The sequence below is a fragment of the Ptychodera flava genome, unplaced genomic scaffold (assembly GCF_041260155.1).
Source record: "Ptychodera flava strain L36383 unplaced genomic scaffold, AS_Pfla_20210202 Scaffold_162__1_contigs__length_58692_pilon, whole genome shotgun sequence".
NCBI classification, from domain to species: Eukaryota; Metazoa; Hemichordata; class Enteropneusta; family Ptychoderidae; genus Ptychodera; species Ptychodera flava.
In genome coordinates, this window is record NW_027248344.1 from 2,315 (window position 1) to 21,479 (window position 19,165).

The window sequence follows — 19,165 nt, forward strand, 5'->3', positions numbered from 1 at the left end:
AAAGTTTTATGCACTATATTTCAATTTGCTGCTCTGAGAAAATCTTTTTTCCATAAAGAAATTAATTTTACTCTTGAAAATAAAATTTTTCTTTAAGAATTTAAGTTTTCTGCTCTAAAAACATAAGGTTATGTCATTTAAGTAACTCAGTTCGCGCTCAGCAAAAATCTTCAACTCTTGCTGTGAACAATTTTTACTTCTTTTCGAAATAAAAACGTTTTTGAGAAACAAATATTTTGTTCAAAGTTAAAGTTATTTTTTAAAAGTTAAAGTGTTTTTGTTAAAAGTTTTTAAAAACAGTTTACCCCAAAAATAAAGTTTCCCCGTTCAGAAATAAAGTTTGCTGTGGAGAAATAAAATTTCTTACAAATATTAAATATATTGCCAAGAAATATGAGTTTATGTTCAAAAGTAATAAATTTCCATGACGTGTAGGGGAGTCTGTTATCTTGAAAAAATTTTACGTTTGTTTTACAAAATAAAAAATACTTTTGAGAAACATATTTTCTTTATTGTTAAAACTAAAACTACTTTCGAGAAGTTAAAGTTAAGATAATGTTAAGATAAAGTTGCCCGTACAAAATTAAAAGTTTGCGGTGGAGAAATAAAATCTCTTACAAATATTAAAGATATTGTCAAGAAAAATTAGAGTTTATATTCAAAAGTAATAGAGTTTCCGTGACGTGTAGGGCCACCGTACTGAGCAGACTAAAGTGTTTTACTCTAGTCAATCTAAGATAAAAACAAGCCCGAGCTGCACGTTGTTTACTGTCAAAGGTTAATATGTGATTACGTACAAATGTTTCGCTAAAAATTCAAAAGAATTCTTAAACCATTATTGTAAGCAGCACGAATGTCACTCATACATCTTTTGGGGGAAACACTCTATAAATTGAAGCAGTACATCGAAGAACAGAAAGTTTGGAAAAGCCTTATTTTGACCAGAGTTGAACAGCTATGAAATTAATGTGAATTCGTCTATGAATACAGAGATCTAATTTGGCGTATTATATCGTTACCATCATTTCCAAAATGGTTCAAGATGGCTCCAAAATACGTATGTTTCACAACAAATTCGAAGACCGTATTATTGAGAAAAATGTGAAGTAAACGTGAAATGTTGTTCCTTGGTTGTTTTACATACAGACACTTCGATTTCTTAGCATTATAGATAATATCGTGCTGGACATCGACGCCACCATAACTAATTAAAAATACTTTTTAACTAGCAGATTAATAACCTTACCAGAGGGTCACACGAGAACAATATTGTATGCATACATGATGTGATTTACATATTTTCCTGCAAGGAAACAGCCAATTTGTGTTCCACCAAGTTCACTACTTAGCTTATCAACATACAGTGCAAAAAAACAGGGGAGGGGGGAAGAATTCCCCCTGTCTGATACCTTTTTTGACTGGAAAGCTGTCTGACAGTACTGAACCCCATCTAACATCAAAATCTTGGTGTCTGTTCCAAAAACTAAGAGTTTAACGATATAAAGAGGAACAGGTCTGTCAATCAATTAACGGAACAAGGTCCATTTGTTCATCCTGTCAAATGCTTTCGTCGCATCAAGAAAGCATAAAAATATAGTACTATTATAAAGATTGTAAAAATCAATGACCCTCTTTCCAAATAAAGATACACATATCAGTCGAGTGGTTTTCTTTACAACCAAACTGGTGATCACTGGTGCTGAGAAAACACTTACATCTCTATAAAAATTATTTCATACAATTTGGAAATTGAAGTAGTTATTGCAATTTGATGGTAGTTGTGTGTAAATAGGTGTGAGCTTAACGGGACAGGAACGTGTTGAAATGTCAACTCTATTTAAGGTAGAATGCGCCTCGGGGACAGATATTTTGGCTGTCAAGATTTTCCAATTCTTTCCTGATCTACCACTTGTGGGAGCTCATTTTGAAGCCATTGAGTAAGAAAATTTTCGCCGTCTTAGTTTTTTGAAAATTGAAAATTTTATTTTCTCCATAGAGTTCTGGACATTAATGGACATTAAATGTCAAAACTGGTCACAGAATTATACATTAAGGAAACAGGAAACAGCAAAAAACCCACAAAGGTATCATACCCATACGTCATCGTCACCGTATACAGTATATAGTTATAGAAGTCAACTTTGTACATGTAAGTCGATCACATGGATACATACACTAAATTAATCATTTCACATGGTTTTACAGCATCTTTGGCTTGGGAACAGATACAAAATTGGAATCAATGCCAATAATCATCAGATAATTGCTCCGCTTAGCTGTACCATTTTATTTTGTCAATATACTTATTCTACGAGCAACATTAACTGCATTAAGAGCAGTTCAAATGCCGCGGCATTTCCGAGAATTGTCTCTGTAAATGTCAACCTCAGTGATATGAGAATGAATAAACGCAAGGATATTAGGCTAGAACTTTTTCACCTTGAAAAAGCAGAACTGGTGCACTTTGCATCAAGTTCCGAAGTTATGTGTAACTACACTCTAACTGTTGTATGACTGCTTATAGTAAATCACTTTAATTTGGTATGTTTGCATCACAGTGCAGACATATTTAATCACGAGATTAAACCATTTAAGTTGTTCAGTCTAGGGTATACAGTGGCGCCTTTCCTCATTGGCGTCTGTATACAATCGCCTCAAAATTGATCGGGTGAGACATATGAAAGTAGAACGACAAGTGAATTATGGACGAATTCCTAAGCGACTGCAAGGCTGATTTTGTAAACTCTTACATTGACCTAGCAAAGCCTGCCAATAACTGTGACTTAGATCTGAGATCTATCGATAAACTTTAAGTTCAAAGGTCTGTCTGGAACATTGACGGTCGACAACTTTGATTCTACGTCGGTTGTATATTCCAGAAGAAACTTTCGGCACAACTGTGAAAATAAAGGAAGAGAATATGAGTTATTTAATAATCCAAGAGATTCGCGAACAGGAAAACTATATGGTAGCTCTATGTTATGGTAACGTTTCTCCCCTCCCTCCACAGATAAATGTTTTGCATGAAGTACATACCTGCAGGTGGACATAGAGAGTTTTTGTGATTAAACCCAAAGAATCGATATTGATAACTACTGCAGTAATTTGCTTCTTCCAATTTTCACTGATGACATATCACTCAAATTGCTTCAATTCAACATAATCACCCCAAGTATGCTATTTTTATCTATCGAAAATATGACTGTTTCCATACATGGGAAAATTGCACAAATAGCTGTAACTTTTGATAGTTCTTTCATTACTTTTCTTATTTAATAAGTATCTTTTCCTCTCCCTCTTCTCCTTAAAGACTTTTGAAATGTAAAACGCGAGTCAAGCTAGCAATAAAGCAATGTGTACGTTATATAATGTTAGTATGAAAAAACTCTAGCTTACATAATTCACTTGTCAACAAGACCAGATATGAACTGAATATGCTCACTTGTTTTACAACAGGTTCATTAATAGTAGTTCGCTTCACAGAACAATGAGATATATGTTATCACTATATGTAGCAGGTTTTTATCAACTTCGCACAGTACTCTCAGAGTTTAATCACTAATTACAAAACTTTATTTAATATGCAAATGAGCTGTTCATTAACTTGACACTGCTCAATGCTTTATGGGACAATTAGATATCCATCAGATCAACATTTGTAGCAAGTTCAATTTAATTTAATGCTGTAATTTTAGAGTAATGTCACTAATTACAAAGTTCATTAAATATGCAAATAAACCCTTAATTAACTTGACACTGTTCAATGATTCATAGCACAATTAAATATTTATCAAATCAATATCTGTAGCATCTTTTCACAAAATTTTGCTGCCGAAATTTCAGAGTTATATACCTAATTACAAAGTTTATTAAATATGCAAATGAACCCTTAATTAACTTTACACTACTTAATGCTTTACAACACAATTAGATATCTGTCGTATCGGTATGTGCAGCAGTCTTCGTCACATTTGATGCAGTTATTTCGGAGTTATATGATAATTACAAAACTTCATAAAATATGCAAATGACCTATATGTTAACTTGACACTGCCAAATGCTTCTCAGTACAATTAGATATTTATCAAAACAATATCTGTACCCAATTTCAAAGACTTGGGTGCCATAATTTCAGAGTTATATACCTAATTACAAAGTTCATTAAATATGCAAATGAACCCTTAATTAATTTCACACTACTGAATGCTTTACACTACAGTTAGATATCAGTCGGATCAGTATCTGCAGCAGATTTCATCACATTTGGTGAAGTTATATCGGAGTTATATGACTAATTACAAAACTTCATAAAATATGCAAATGACCTATTTATTAACTTGACACTGCCCAATGCTTCTAAGTATAATTAGATATATATTAGATCAATATTTGTTGCAAGTATCATCAAGTTTGGTGCAGTAATTTCAGAGTTATCTCACTAATAACAAAAGTTCATTAAATATGCAAATGAGAAGGTATTGACATGACACTCACAGCATCATCATAATGTTCTGAGATTGTCATCTGTGAAAAGTTTCATGAAATTTTGTGCAGTATTTCTTGATATGTGTCCTACACTGTCATTACCGTCTCCATAGGGAACCATTGTACGGAAAAAAACGATATTGCATAACTTCATTAATATGCAAGCCACACTAACCAAATCTAATCAGTTCTTGCAAGTAGCATATGGTACCTGTGTACCAAATCTGACGTGAATCCGTTCAGGCGTTTTTGAGTTATCGTGTAAACAGACACAACACACCAACACACACACACAACACACACACACACACACACACACACACACACAACGGACAGACAGACAGACATCGCTATGACAATAGCCCACGTGTTTACACACGTGAGCTAAAAATGAAGAATACACATAGAGGCGGAGTTGGTGAGTTGGATTGAATGATTCTAAGAGTAGGACTATTTTGTTTCATAACAGCTTACCACAAAGGATGGAAAAGAAGCCAAAAGTTAAGGCTACTGAAGATTTACATATCAGACTGAATTTGGTTAAAGCCTACCCTCGCTAATGCCAAATGTATTTCCAGTTCTGCCAATCTCTTTCCTGTTGAAATTTGAGTGAAATCACGCTTTAACACGAGAGAAGAATATTTGTTGGCTGTGATAAAATTCAGCATTATATGCGCTAATGCAAAGTTTAAGAGCGAAAGGAACACACGTATATCTTCTGATATTCTACGCGATGCTTATAATCTTTTACAATACAGGAGACTGTCAGCATCAAAATAAGAAATAGGAGTTTGAAAATAATTTTCGTGTATTGGGGAAATAGAAGTCAATAACCATTTCTTCAGGTTATACGACAGATTCTCTTCTTGGCTTAAAACTCTTCATTTTCTTACTTTACTCTTATAAATCTTAAAAATAAACAGTCCCAAGGACATATTGAAATCTTTATCCGAAAATGCTAAACATCTCTTAAAAGAATTTACATCCGAACGATGCCGTGTGGATAACGTCTTATGTAAAGTAACATTGTGTCTGGTGATTTCAAAGACCGCGTAATATATACCCCAACTGTCTCATGTATATGTCCGAAGACTTACCAATACACATCCTTGGTCCGTAGCCGAAAGGTATTGAAGTGAAACCGTAAAAATGTTCGTTTTCCCCTCGTATCCATCTCTCGGGGCGGAATTCCAAAGGATCGGGGAAATATTCCGGATCTCGACTAATCAGCCAAGTCTGTCCGACACAGGTAGTCTGAATAGACATAAAGGACAATGTTTGTAAGATTCGCTACCATTACTTCATGAAATGGATCCACAATCGATCAGACACGAATACTTCATCATTACAGTGACACGGGCTCTCGGTGAGGTGTCTTCATTGAATTGCTTCAGACAATTACATATGATATATGCGGACGATTTCATGAGCAAGCAAAAACCCAGAATACTTAAAATATTTTATCTGGCTTTTCTCTATGACATCCGTTTAACCAATATTTTGAATATTTTGTCCTTTGCCCCCAAACGTTATATACATATAGTAGTCTGAGTGTTGTGGCTGTAATATTTCATGCTGTATAAAACAAAACGATAACATATCATAGTCCATGTGTGTTATTGTCATTCGTCTTGGGTTGGTTCTCTTTTCTACAGTTTCGCTTACTATGTTTTCAGCGCTCATACTCACTTTAGCTGGAATTTGGTAACCACCAATTACCACATCTTTACTCAGTACCCTTGAAATAGTGGCGGTTGGTGTGTACAACCTATGCAAAAGGAAGAACAGATAATGTCAACTTTTCTGATAATCGATGTATTTATAAAATGTTAATGGCAAACTCTCAATATATTAAATGATTAGCTAAAATCCCCAATGTTCATAATATGAATATCATATTGCATCCTTTCAATTTACATAAATGATTACTCTTCCATAAAATATGAAAATCAGTTAAATGATGTTTGGATACATGATCATGCATTCACACTTCAACAACATGAGTAAGGATACGAAATTTGGGTAATGTAATCAATACATATAAATTAGCAAAGCTTATTATTTAAGATCAAGAAAGTGGCATTTTCTAAAGTCACACAAGATTTCACCCAATGACATTTAAAAAAAAAAAATACAATGATACTCGAACACACTTACACATAAACAGACTATAACACGCAAAAACACACATACACAAATATATTATAATAATATATATATATATATATATATATATATATATATATATATATATATATATATATATATATATATATATATATATATATATATATATATATATATATATATACTCTCTGTGCCCAAGTTCAGAGATTGCCATAAAGCCATTATGGTGAATACCGGGAGGGCACATTGTTTACATTTTGTATATATATTATATATATTATATATATATATATATATATATATATATATATATATATATATATATATATATATATATATATTATATATATATATATATTATATTAGATATTATATATATATATATATATATAATTGTACATACATACATATATATATATATATATATATATATATATATATATATATATATATAATTGTACATACATACATACATACATACATACATACATACATACATTAAAACTTACATTAATACATACATATTTTAATACATAAATACACACACATTGAAAGATACATAAATACAAGTTTTAGATTGATAGATTATAGGATTAATAAAAACGCTCCGCCATCTCCCCCTCCCTTTCCTACAATAACTGATTTATCATAGGTTTCCAATACGACTAAACCCCTTCTGATAGCTCAGTAAAAAGCTTCGTGCTTTTCCGATTACTATATGTGCGTGTACTGTGTCTTTGTGTCGTCTGCTCCACGCACACCGTGTTGTTTGGTCGCGCACAGAATTGCAACATCTAAGTCGGTTACTGTGACCAACTCTTTTGGGTTGGAAGCAGTGGCCGACTGGTTTTGTGTGAGGTCTAGCAGCTAGGCGATGTTGCCGTGAGTGTGTTGGGATTCGAATCACGTTTGGGTTATAGTAAAATTTATATTTATATTACTATGTCGTAATATGAGTGAATGACGTCAAAAAAATTATGACTATTTTACCTCAATGTTTCCCTAACAGTCGCCTTTAAATATGGCATTTGGTTGATGTGTTCGTACGTAGCTGTTCCTCCCACGGGGACCGCATTTTGAATTTCCCTGAACAGTGACTCCTGTACGTGTGGGTTCTTAGCGAGACAGTATAGTACCCATAACAATGAATTCGATGTCTGGATGGTACGAAAAACAGAAAAATTAGCCTAAAGAATCGTCATAAAAATCCTGAAACACTTTTATAATGTACTTTTTTTGTGGTAGTATGCGCCTCGAAAGTGAAAGACTTAAACTTTAAAACTTTTGTTTATAATCTTTCCTTGGTGAAGCTTTAAACCGATCTCTTACGAAAGTAAGAAAAAATCAGGGGTCACCATGTAAAGTTTGGGTATTAGAGAAGCATATTACCCTAATTAACATGTATTTAAAATTAAAATGACGCCCATCGCAATGTTAACTTCATGGGGAGAAATATTATTTTCCGTGCTTGGAAAAAACTAAGACGGTGAAAATGTTTCTCAATGTTAGGGCTTCAAAATTAGCTTCAAAAGTGATAGATAAAAAAAATGCTCCTTTAAGGCGGGCGTCATCTCGTATCCCGCAATGTTATTTCTCAGATCTCATCTCTCTCAATTATATTTCAATCCGACCGAGTTACACTTTCAAATTTGATCAGACAAAAAGTAAATTTTCTCAAACAGTAAACAACCGTAGCTAATACACAGTTGCCTACAGAAAAATTATAAATACGAATAATATATTTTATCATATGCACAAGCCAACTTTGTCGTCTCTGAACAGAAAACACGGGATGCATTCTCTGGTTGTTCTACGGCACGACAACCCGCGTCTATGTCATCATGTTGGTGCGTCGACCCATTTTTGCGCCGAGCCGAGGTGTTCTTATTATTGTAATCAAACGAAATGGCGGCTGGTATTTGTCCCACGATAAAAAGGTGTCAGACTTGAAAATATCGTAAAAATTTGTCATGATTATTAGAGTCTGACAAAATAATTTGGCAAATTTTGACTCCTTGTGTTTTAGTTTTGTCGTCAATTTGAGAGTTCGTATTCGTATAGATCCCCGCCGACACCTCAACATTCGACACTCTTGAGTACTTTCGTGCGGTACACATACAGCTTCCACTGCAACATGGGGGTCAAGTACGATGTCCAGGCTTCAAAAAGTCACGTTATGTAATAGATATTTTCATACTGCGACAATAATAATGAGAACAATGAAACACAAGAGTGTACCGCCAGTATATTCCTCAGGAATTACGTGAATAGTTTGCAGAAACAACGAACCCGAAGCTGGTCGAGCTTAAGTAGCGTTTACCGTGGGTTCCGTAAGCATTGTAACCAGGGTCAGGCGCAATGTTGCACAATGTGTTCGTGCCGTTGAGATTCGGTCAATTTTTGTTCTCGAAAAAAAAAGTTACTTGGTCGGAGGTAAATTTCTAGGCTTATGCTATCTTTGAAATAGTATATAACTTTGCGGAAGGTACGTGTAGACCGAGAGGTCGTTGGCGTTTCCTCCACTGATACACGAACGTGAACGCAGTGTTCCTCTCTCACACGACGGACTACAAATGATCGACAACTTGCCCACGGCGTATTGACATTACTCCTAATGTAGTTCAAAAGTTTAAACGCGGAATCGTTATGGAAAATTTCTTTTGCTTTGCAAAAAATAATGAAGTCTTGGTTCATTCATGTGATAAGTACATTATTAGCTAATATTTTTCTTCGTGACGTAATGACTGTGTCACAACGAGTCTAATTTAAATCGGTCTGTCTCACTGTCTAACTCTGGAGCTTTGTGCCGTCCCAGCTGAGATAAGTAGCCTATCAACTTTTACAGTTTGTACTCTGTCCCTTGACTTAGTGATTAATTTTATTTATTTTGTAATAAATCTTATTTAAAAAGGAAGTTGCTGAGTTCAACGTTGTAATTTTTCTCACGTAACACAAGATTATTAAACTTACAATTACGCAGTAATGTAGGCCTACCCCTCTGGGACCACAACGGACGAAAGGCAACTTTGTACAAAATGTACAAGGCGAAGGCTAGCACATCATGGGGATACATTATTGCTATCATTTTATAGATTTGCAATGCCAGGCGATTTTTAGATGTCGAAAACATATGCATTGGACCGCAATACTGAATAATCGGATAAATTATCAGAAATGGGAGTAACATCACGAAATTCACTAGTATTGACAAAACTATGGTATAATATCCTTTTACATATAAAAATGACAAAAAACAGTCTCACCGTATCGACAGACGCAGCTAGTAGTTCTGTCGCATTGGCGTATATTTCATCTAACTCCAGTGTTCCTTTCATAACCATGTACGTGATGAAATCGGCTTCTTCACCAATATCTTCTCCAGCGGCCATCTGTTTTGTGATGTCATTCATTCTCTCGTCGATAAACTTGTTTGCTGTCGGTTTCAATAAATTTTGACGCATTGTTATTTTTGGTTATTCTTAAGCAATAAAGCACACGCAGCGACGGTATACTACGAGACTTTGATCCGTTCATGCTTTATTGCTTTTATATCATAACAGCATATTCAAGTTCAATCATGGACTGTCAAAAAAAGGAGTTTTGTTCTTGCCGAGAGTTTGCTCGTGTGCCAATAGTGCTATATCGTTAATGTACGACGGTTCTTTTCACGTTTCGACAAATCAGATCGCTGTATTCGCACCATCATGTACTGGTATTAAGTAATTCTTAAAAATGCGTGTTAAATCGCTAACTATTCGTTTACGCAGGGACCTTTTCCATCATTGTGTCTACCCCATAAACCTGTATGCTGTTGTGCTCTAAATGATCAACATGGCCAAACACAAAATTTATATTCTGTATACGCTGTTTACGTAGCCTAGAGACCACGCACAGATATTTATCATACGCCTAACATAAAATTCTGTTGACCAATGTTCGATTCATTGCTTGTCTGGTCAGTACTTTCACGCAATTTGGTTCGAAAGGGTTGTGTGATATATATCACTGGAACACATGAAATTAAAATAGCTGCAGTGTTGATGAGAGGCACACTAACAGGTATTTCTAGAATACTGTATATTCGGGTATTTGTAAACTGGGAAGATATTGTACCTTCCAGGGGTTGCCTTTGACATTTGAGTAAATCTTGTAGAATAAAAAGCCATTTAACTCCCCCAAATTCCACTAACCAGTAGCATAGATGGTGTCCCACGCTCTGAGATGTTTCTTCTCCAAACCCAGCTGTTGAGCTTTTGATGAATTCGAATCGGGACGAGGTGGAGACTGGCCGTTGTGTTGAACATGTCATGTACTGCTTGTATGAAAGTCTCGGCCTCAAAGTACGGTTTATCACCGAGAAGGTGTAACTTCTTATCATAAATAACAGCACAGGTAGCTAAGGACATAAACGACCATGCCTTATTAAAAATCACATTTTTCCAGACTGGAAATCTTTCAGATTAAAAGTTGTGTACATGTAGCTTATGGTGTACTTCCATATTTTTCTACTCTCGACATGGCATTCTTCACCCCGGTTTCACATTCACTGTACATCAAATATGGTTACTCTGTGACTTTAATGTTTGAATGTGAACTTGATCTGGTAACTTTACTGATCTGTGAGTTTTAAATTTGGTGTACATTTGGTGTACGATGTGTTCGAGACCTGTATTGAAGAAGTGATTTTATGAAGGGCATGCTGGATGTCACAGATAATTTCGTAAATTCAAGCATACTTTCAACAATTCAAAGAAAATCCGCGTAAACGGCGAATTTCCACGAGTTTTATGTACAATAATTGACTTGTCGATTTATTCCATCTCTGACAACAGTAGGCCTAATGTAGGCCTACAGTAAACTGTAAGAAAGATTTTTCGGAAAGATTTAACTTTGAATATCATGATTTTATACAGTTATACCACTCTCCGCCTCGTGCCCATTGTTCTAACCATGCTCTCTAATTTCCATAACCGAATATTTTATTATATACCACCTGGCTTTCTTTTGTTTAAAAAGTGTCCGATTTACAAGTTCTTTTGTTTAAAAGTGTCCGATTTACTAGTAAATCGGCACGTTCTTTTGTTAAAAACTGTCCGATTTACTAGTAAATCGGGCACTTTTAAACAAAAGAACTTGTAAAATGGACACTTTTAAACAAAAGAAAGTCACGTGGCGAAGAGTAAAAAAAACAAAATGCGAGACATTATACCAGAAGAAATTATTTCACCATTAAGTACAGAGTAGAGACACTTTAAAAGAATCACCGGACTAAATTAATTTTGCACGACTGTACATCTCAAAATCAATTACAGGTCACCGTGAAATAACGGCATTGATTGCAAATATCACTTCAGTGTTAAGGTTATTATTATCACGATCATTTCGAAGCTGAAATTTAAGACTTAAAAGTCAGTTATCAACACTGAATGTAGAGGTTTCAGTCGCCTTTGGTAAAGTTAAATCTAGCTACAGGCAAACAGTGAACACACAAGCAGTACTACAGTCATTGTGGATCTACACGTATTTTTTTGTACTTGCAGTTTCTGTTGCGCCTTTCTCTGACGTGGCTGTGTAGCTTGGTCTTCCGATTGTGGCCGTTAGCACTGGCGTGACAGGGGGACTTTTCTTTTCTATCTTTGGCTTTGATAGTTGAAGTGCACCGGATACAGCTTTCATTTGTACTTCATCCGCCATATCGATATACGTAGAGCGACTCGGCAATTGCGTGTATGCTGCTCAAAGTTTTCGACCCAAATGAGCAAAGCGTGGCTCTAACGTCGATCTGCAAACACCCTTTCACTTCATTCAACTAACCAATCAATCAAACTTAATTCGTACAATTCAAATCAAACCAGGTGCTCAACTACGTCATCGCACTACAATAGCAACACATGTCAACTTTGTTTTATCCAATCATGGGTTATTTTTTTATACTTTCGTTCAACAAGGTGTCAAAACGCGTCAATGTTTTCCTGCCAAAGTTTCAACTTGCACTGCACTAAAATTACAAATAAAACTTTCGGCGTGCAAATAAGGCTCTAAAACTCGGCAAATTCGTGGTATAACACGGTCAGCGAACTCGTAGTCGGCGGTTTACGGAATTTAACGGTACAGTTTGCCATAAAACTCCACGGCCCTGCGGGCCTCGAAGTTTTACTGGCAAACTGTACCGTTAAATTCCGTAAACCGCCTCCTACTCGTCCGCTTACCTATAGTAAACTTGTGATTTTAATTAGTCATTTAGGGGCCATAACGATTGGTGCACTTACCATCTAGTGACCAGTTAAACAGTATATTTTCAATATCGGGTACAATGTTGTCCGTTTTGTAAGCATCTCTGGATCTGACACCTTATTTGCCAGATCAGTGATGACGTCATTGAGGGTATCGGTGTAGGAGGCAACTTCACGTGGTATCATCATTCGCTTGCTGAGCGCAGCTCTATTGCGGTGCCAGTCAGCGCCCTCCCTGTTCAATGAAAACGGTTGAAATTTCACTGAGATTAGGGACCGTTCAGTTTTTACGGCCTGGGGGCCGGCAAAATCTTGTCGCTGGTGTTCAAAAAAATATAGACCCCCCTGCATTTTTCGTGAAAAAAAGATTACCCCCCTTTGTCAGAAGAAAAAAATTGATGCCCCCCCCCCCCGCTGAAAAGTAACAAAAACCCATATGTCAAATTTACCCACACGGTTTGGATTTGAACTCCGGTACACGGCGCACTTTATTCGTGTAGCAGAGATGCCAGTGCACAAACTTCTCAGCCACATCCATGCAAAAGTCTGTTAATTAGGACGACTGTAAGGCAATTTTTAACTTCATTTCCATAGACAACTTATGTCCATGGACATTGTATAAAGTAAACTTTATTGGAGTGGTTCGCCAAAGGCAGCCCTCCGGTTAAGAAGGTCATGGGCCATTACGTAAAGTCAACTTTATTCTAGTGGGCCACCAAAGGTGGCCCACCGGTAAAGATGGTCGATCATTGCCATTGCATTATTGAAAGTAAACGTAATTGGAGTGGGCCACCAAAGGTGTCCGCCCGTAGATGGCCATGGGTTATTACATAAAGTTAATTAATTGTAGTGGCCGCCTAAGGCGGCCCGCGGTAAAGAGGGTCGATCATGGCCATTGCATAAAGTAAACTGTACTGGACAGGGCCGCTGAAGGCGTCCGGCCGTTAAGATGGTCATGGGCTATTACATAAAGTCATTTATTGTAGTGGGCCGCCGAAGGTGGCCCGCCGGTAAAGAGGGTCGATCATGGCCGTTGCACGAAGTAAACCTAATTGGAGTGGGCTGCCAAAGGCGTATGCCCGTTAAGAGGGTCATGGGTAATACATAAAGTCAATTTATTGTCTTGGGCCGCCGAAGGTGGCCCGCCGGTAAAGAGGGTCGATCATGGCCATGGCATAAAGTGAACATTATTGTAGGTATAATACCTACAATGAAATGTGGTGAACCCCCCTTTCCTACCAGTGAAAAAGTGATGACCCCCCCCCCTTCGCGGATTCCAAAATTAGGATGACCCCCCTGGATTTTGCCGCCCCCCCCGGCCGTAAAAACTGAACGTCCCTTAATGGATATGCATTCTGCCAAAACCACACGCTAAATTAAATACAACTTATCATATCTTGCACGCATACCCAGAGCTTGTTGTTTTACACACAGCCCCTCTGTGTTGTATATTTAATTTTAAGCTGCTCGTAAAGTTAACCTACGTGTAGATATATCTGTAGTGCTGCGGAGACATTAAGCCCTCCAATACAGCCCTCCAATCTTCCGATGAGTGCTATGATTGTTGAGTGACAGGGTCATTGGACTTACTGAAGCAAAACACCGCGGCCTAACTTTCGCTGTTCGCGATGCACCAGCCAAGGTTTAAATCCTGTTCTCTTCGGGTATTTTCCTTCACTTCGCAGTACGATTTCAAAATATGTCGGATCGCCCAGAAAAACTACTTCTGAGGACCCAAACTTTTGCTTCCAGATCGGACCATAGTCTTGTCGTAGCTTTGTCAACGTTCGCCATGGTTTGTACAGTTCGCCGGTTGCAACTGCGGCAATGTATGAGGTTGCCAGTGAGACGATACTGCTCTTAGGTCCCGGTATATCATGGAAGGGTTTTACACAACTGCTGTCGTCATTCGTCTGAGACGCGGTCGTTGAGCGGAACCTGGCGATGCTTAGAAGCTTCAGCCTGCAGTTTTGCCTGGTGACAATCGTGTTAATTCCGAAGGCCGCCATGTTTGACCTCACACGGTGACCTCGTTTTCTGAAAACGTTTGCGTTCGTCTGGGGTCAATTCGTACAGGTTACGTGATTGTGTTGTCACTCTATCTGTATCGTGGTGAAAGAGAGAAATGGGAAATGACATGACACATTACAATACTTCTATACATACGTGCTTGAGCTTAGATGTGTATGGATATGGAATATTATCATATACCCTGCCCATATCGGGACCCATATCGCTCCTTCCTGGTGACGTTTAGCCTAAGCTTACCGTAAAATACCAGCTTTGATATTTCACGGTAAACATCGAGATATGCAGTTTTGGAGTTCTCGGACTAAATTTGTAATGTGATAGTAAATCAGGCAAAACGGCTGGCGCTCTCCGCCTACTATTTGATGAAAGGCATTGAGAAAAAAAGGTTATTTCGGGTTGCTAAATACCAAAGTAACATGTTGAATCTTGTATTAAATTCAATAAATTCAGTAGATTGGAACTCACAACGTACTGCATCCAGTCACCTAGCGAAGACATCACAGCCAAAACTGCTCGGTTCCTGCCCATAACGGACGAAAGCAAAATTTGCACAACATTGACTAATCAAATTTCCTGTACATACATGAACTTGTAACCACCCTATTCTAATCAAGTACAATTATGTCAATTATAAAATGTCTATTAATGCACAGATATTGCTAGTTTTATATTGGAAAACAATTGTTCATAAGTTTCCCATAGATTACCACGTATAGTGAATCAACATTATCGATAAAATCCAATAATAATATTTTTATAAACACATACACTTTCCACTTACAACGTCAAGCAAAATCCTTTTACGTGCATTATCAAACGCATAGAAGTTTACAGATATAGCTTTTTTATAAGGAAATGTTAATGGTTTGCCAAATAGACTCCTATGTATTATGATTTGAAATTTCATAGCAATATATCAGCCACATTTTGCCTTCTAATAGTTGCAAGCCCCTAAAATGTTGACCCCCCCCCAAAAAAAAAAGCGTACGTGAAATTTCATGACCGTTCAAAATACGTACGTACGTAAAAAAGACCCACCTCTAATTTCTCTCCCAACCTTTTGAGGGGATTTTAAAAATTATGGTAAGACAGAAGGGGGATTTGAACGCATTGAAGGTTTGTTAGACGGCATTTGAACAAATCGGAGAACTTTTATTGGACTCCTCTCCCCAGAAGTGTTTGTTTGTGAAAGCAGCCTTATATCATACCATGATCGGTGGTGACATAAACCGTGGTATATTTGCGATGTAGCAGGAATGGCACACTTGAGGAGACTTTGAATGAGAAGTCATTTTGAAAATTACATAAAAAGGTCTAGTCAACGTGCTAGATTTCAAGATAATGTAATAAGTTTGTACAAGAGACCGTTTTTAAAAATACGGTTTGCTGCAACTGAGCCAGATTAAAAACAACAACTAAGTTCAGATGCATACCATACATTTAGAAGAATAAATGAATCAAAGTTAATGTTATGTTAGCTTTTTTCAATGTTTGCTTAATTTCTTCTCTTACATTTGCACATTTGTACGACTTTTCGTATCATAACATGTATTACAATTTTAGAAAATATTAAATATTCATACTTGGATGGATGTACTGTCTCTGCTATTTTTAATAGTTTACACGATGAGAGACTATTGTCCCATTAACATGCCATTGGGTACCTGTCTACCTATGTGTGGCTTTCTATGCAGTATATGTTGGTCTTATAGACAATAATAATTGGACCATGCTATAAATATCGATTGGTATCTTTCTAAGCTACGTTGCCATCACAAAAGTGGTATATCACCATATCTTGGCAGCAATGTAAACCTCAACTAGAGTGCTACCTCTGCCTTAATGATCCAGTTCTTGGAGGTCAACATATACTATCAAACATCTGTACAACGGGGGTAATAAAGTGCATACACGAAATATGTAAAATGAACGTCATCTCATTTTAGAAAAGACGGCATGAATCAACTACCTCCTCTTCGTCCATCCATCCAGGGAATGATAAGCCCTGAACTATAAAATTGAGAGTTCGTCATTGCACAGATAAAGGTTTAGTTCAATGATTGGTGTGAAAGACTTCAATACTAGCTCTCATTGCGTTGACGTCAGTAAACTCAACTAATACGAAAAAAATCTTATTCTCTAGCAAAACGCGCATTTTCAAACTGTCCCTCAATATTGCTCTTCGTTTTTTTAGTAACACAGTTTCTTTGTTTTGCTAAATCCATCAGCCAGCAAGCGTACACTGAATTACAGGATGAGGTACCCATTATACCAGTTACTCAATGGAGCAATGAAGAAGAAAGTGCCTTGCTCAAGGGCACAACACCAATCTAGATTCTCGAACTCACCATCCTCTGACAGAGAGTCCGTTACCCTTGACTTACTTGGTCTTGAACTCTCCATACTCTGATAGTGAGCCCGATACCCTAAACAGAACATCATGGTGTCTCCCATATGAATACATCAGACACCCTGGATTCAGGCTCATCACACACCAGACCTCTCAGCATGTATCGTGCAGTGATAATATCTCTTTTAACAATGTATAGTAGCGACCATGGTGATGTATCCAAAGGGTGTCCATTGCCATGTATGTTATTATCTATAATGTTTTGTGTCCATTTCAGCCATGGGCTATTGAGATTATATTATAGGTGGGATGGTACTTAACATCTTTAATGCTTTCATTGATATGGTTTGGCCAAAATCCATGGTTTCTACTGTTAATTCTGGGCAAGCTGCTAGTTAAGTGAGTAAATCTGTAAATCGAGCTGTCTGTCTGTATCCGAATTCCGTGTAAACGTTTTACAGTCACCAGCTAATGAAAACGTTTGCTCAACGCAATAATTGTCAACATTCACAAAAGTGTACTGATAAAAAATCAACTGATGCACACAAGTTCTGTTGAATACTATAATGCAAAGTGATTGCCTGTTTTCCAATCATGTAAAACCAACGATCCGTCAATCAGAATATCCGACAGTTTCTTCATTCCGAAAGAATAACTTGTCAAATTGACATACGAGAGAAAGTTTACAATCAATTTAGCCATGTCGAATGTTGAAATGTTGCAAGGCTACAACCGCCTCGTAATGATTATGTTTAGGCACTTTTCCCGACGAAGTTGTTAGGAGGGCGGGGGAAAAGGTTCATCGCCAGTCTGTCATCAATTGCGACAATTTACTTCTATCCCAACCGGAGGAAAACATAAGCTATCTCTGGATCTTTTATCAACGAATTTCATGTTCAAAGGTCTGTCTGGCAGGGCCATGGTAGTCATTTTGACTTTCACACCGATCGTCGATTTCAGAATAAAAATTTGGCACAGCTGCAAAACAGTAGAAAATAAAACTAAAACTTAAGAACTGTCTATCACTCATGTAGTCGTCCAATGGCAGACCGCAACCAACACTAAAGAATATACTGCCAGTAACACTTTGAAAGTGAAGTAAATTATCACTCTATGTGTCCACACACAGTCACGGTCATGGTCACAGAATGATCCAGTAAGTAAACAGGAAATAGCAAAAACCCCACAAGGGTATCGTCACACCCAAACGTCATCGCCCCCATATATAATATGGTCAAAGAAGACAATTTTGGACATGTAATTAGATTACCTCGGATTTTCCAGACAAACTAAAGTGGCTTGTTACTTGTTTAACTTAAAAGACACACTATATAGTATATGTACTACGTATTGTAAAGAAGAACACGGAGGCCGTTATTCACTGGTTTTTAGCAATAAGGAGAGCCTACTTTATTCTGAGCTTACGCACAACATTACTTATACGTCACCAGATGGATATATTAGCATATACTAAACTGCTTCAACTTTTAAAAGAAAAGTGTTACATGCCTAAATTTCTGCAATTACACTACATTGCAAAATTAACAGATTTAATTTTACTATTGGTTTTCTAACTCTATTTGATCTCCTGACCGGTTTAGTAGTTGCACTAGGTTTTGCTTATGAATCCTGACTTGGTGTTACTTTGTTGGATTTACTGGTACCATTAACTGCAGTATTTTCTTCCGTTTTCACTACACTTGGTTGGCTGTGTACTGAAATCGCTCACATACGCCTTTGATACTCTGAAGAATAGTACTTCCATATAATTGAACTCGGGTTAACTTTCTTCATAGGTTTTCACCATATGATCTGCAAAAACCAATTTAGTCAAGTACCCTATTTTGACCGTGTAATTGCGAGGTCCTTTGACTTCAATTACAGAGCGTAATAACAAATTGTCAAGCTTTGACCCGGCTGTATGATTTTTCATTCTTAC

At 36.9% G+C, this 19,165-nt stretch overlaps 1 protein-coding gene across 1 annotated transcript in view; it reads right to left on the reverse strand.

The window, feature by feature from the left end:
- Nucleotides 1–2,357: 2,357 nt before the first annotated feature.
- LOC139126916 (1,25-dihydroxyvitamin D(3) 24-hydroxylase, mitochondrial-like) overlaps nt 2,358–19,165 on the reverse strand; it is a 30,595-nt gene continuing 13,787 nt past the window's right edge. Inside the window, exons 11-17 of the mRNA XM_070692833.1 lie at nt 10,803–10,896; nt 9,876–10,045; nt 7,603–7,769; nt 6,175–6,253; nt 5,583–5,739; nt 5,037–5,080; nt 2,358–2,897 (exon numbers count right to left, since the gene is read on the reverse strand). Coding sequence (XP_070548934.1) covers nt 2,784–2,897; nt 5,037–5,080; nt 5,583–5,739; nt 6,175–6,253; nt 7,603–7,769; nt 9,876–10,045; nt 10,803–10,896 — 825 coding nt within the window. The 3' untranslated portion in view covers nt 2,358–2,783. The remainder of the gene's footprint in view (nt 2,898–5,036; nt 5,081–5,582; nt 5,740–6,174; nt 6,254–7,602; nt 7,770–9,875; nt 10,046–10,802; nt 10,897–19,165) is intronic.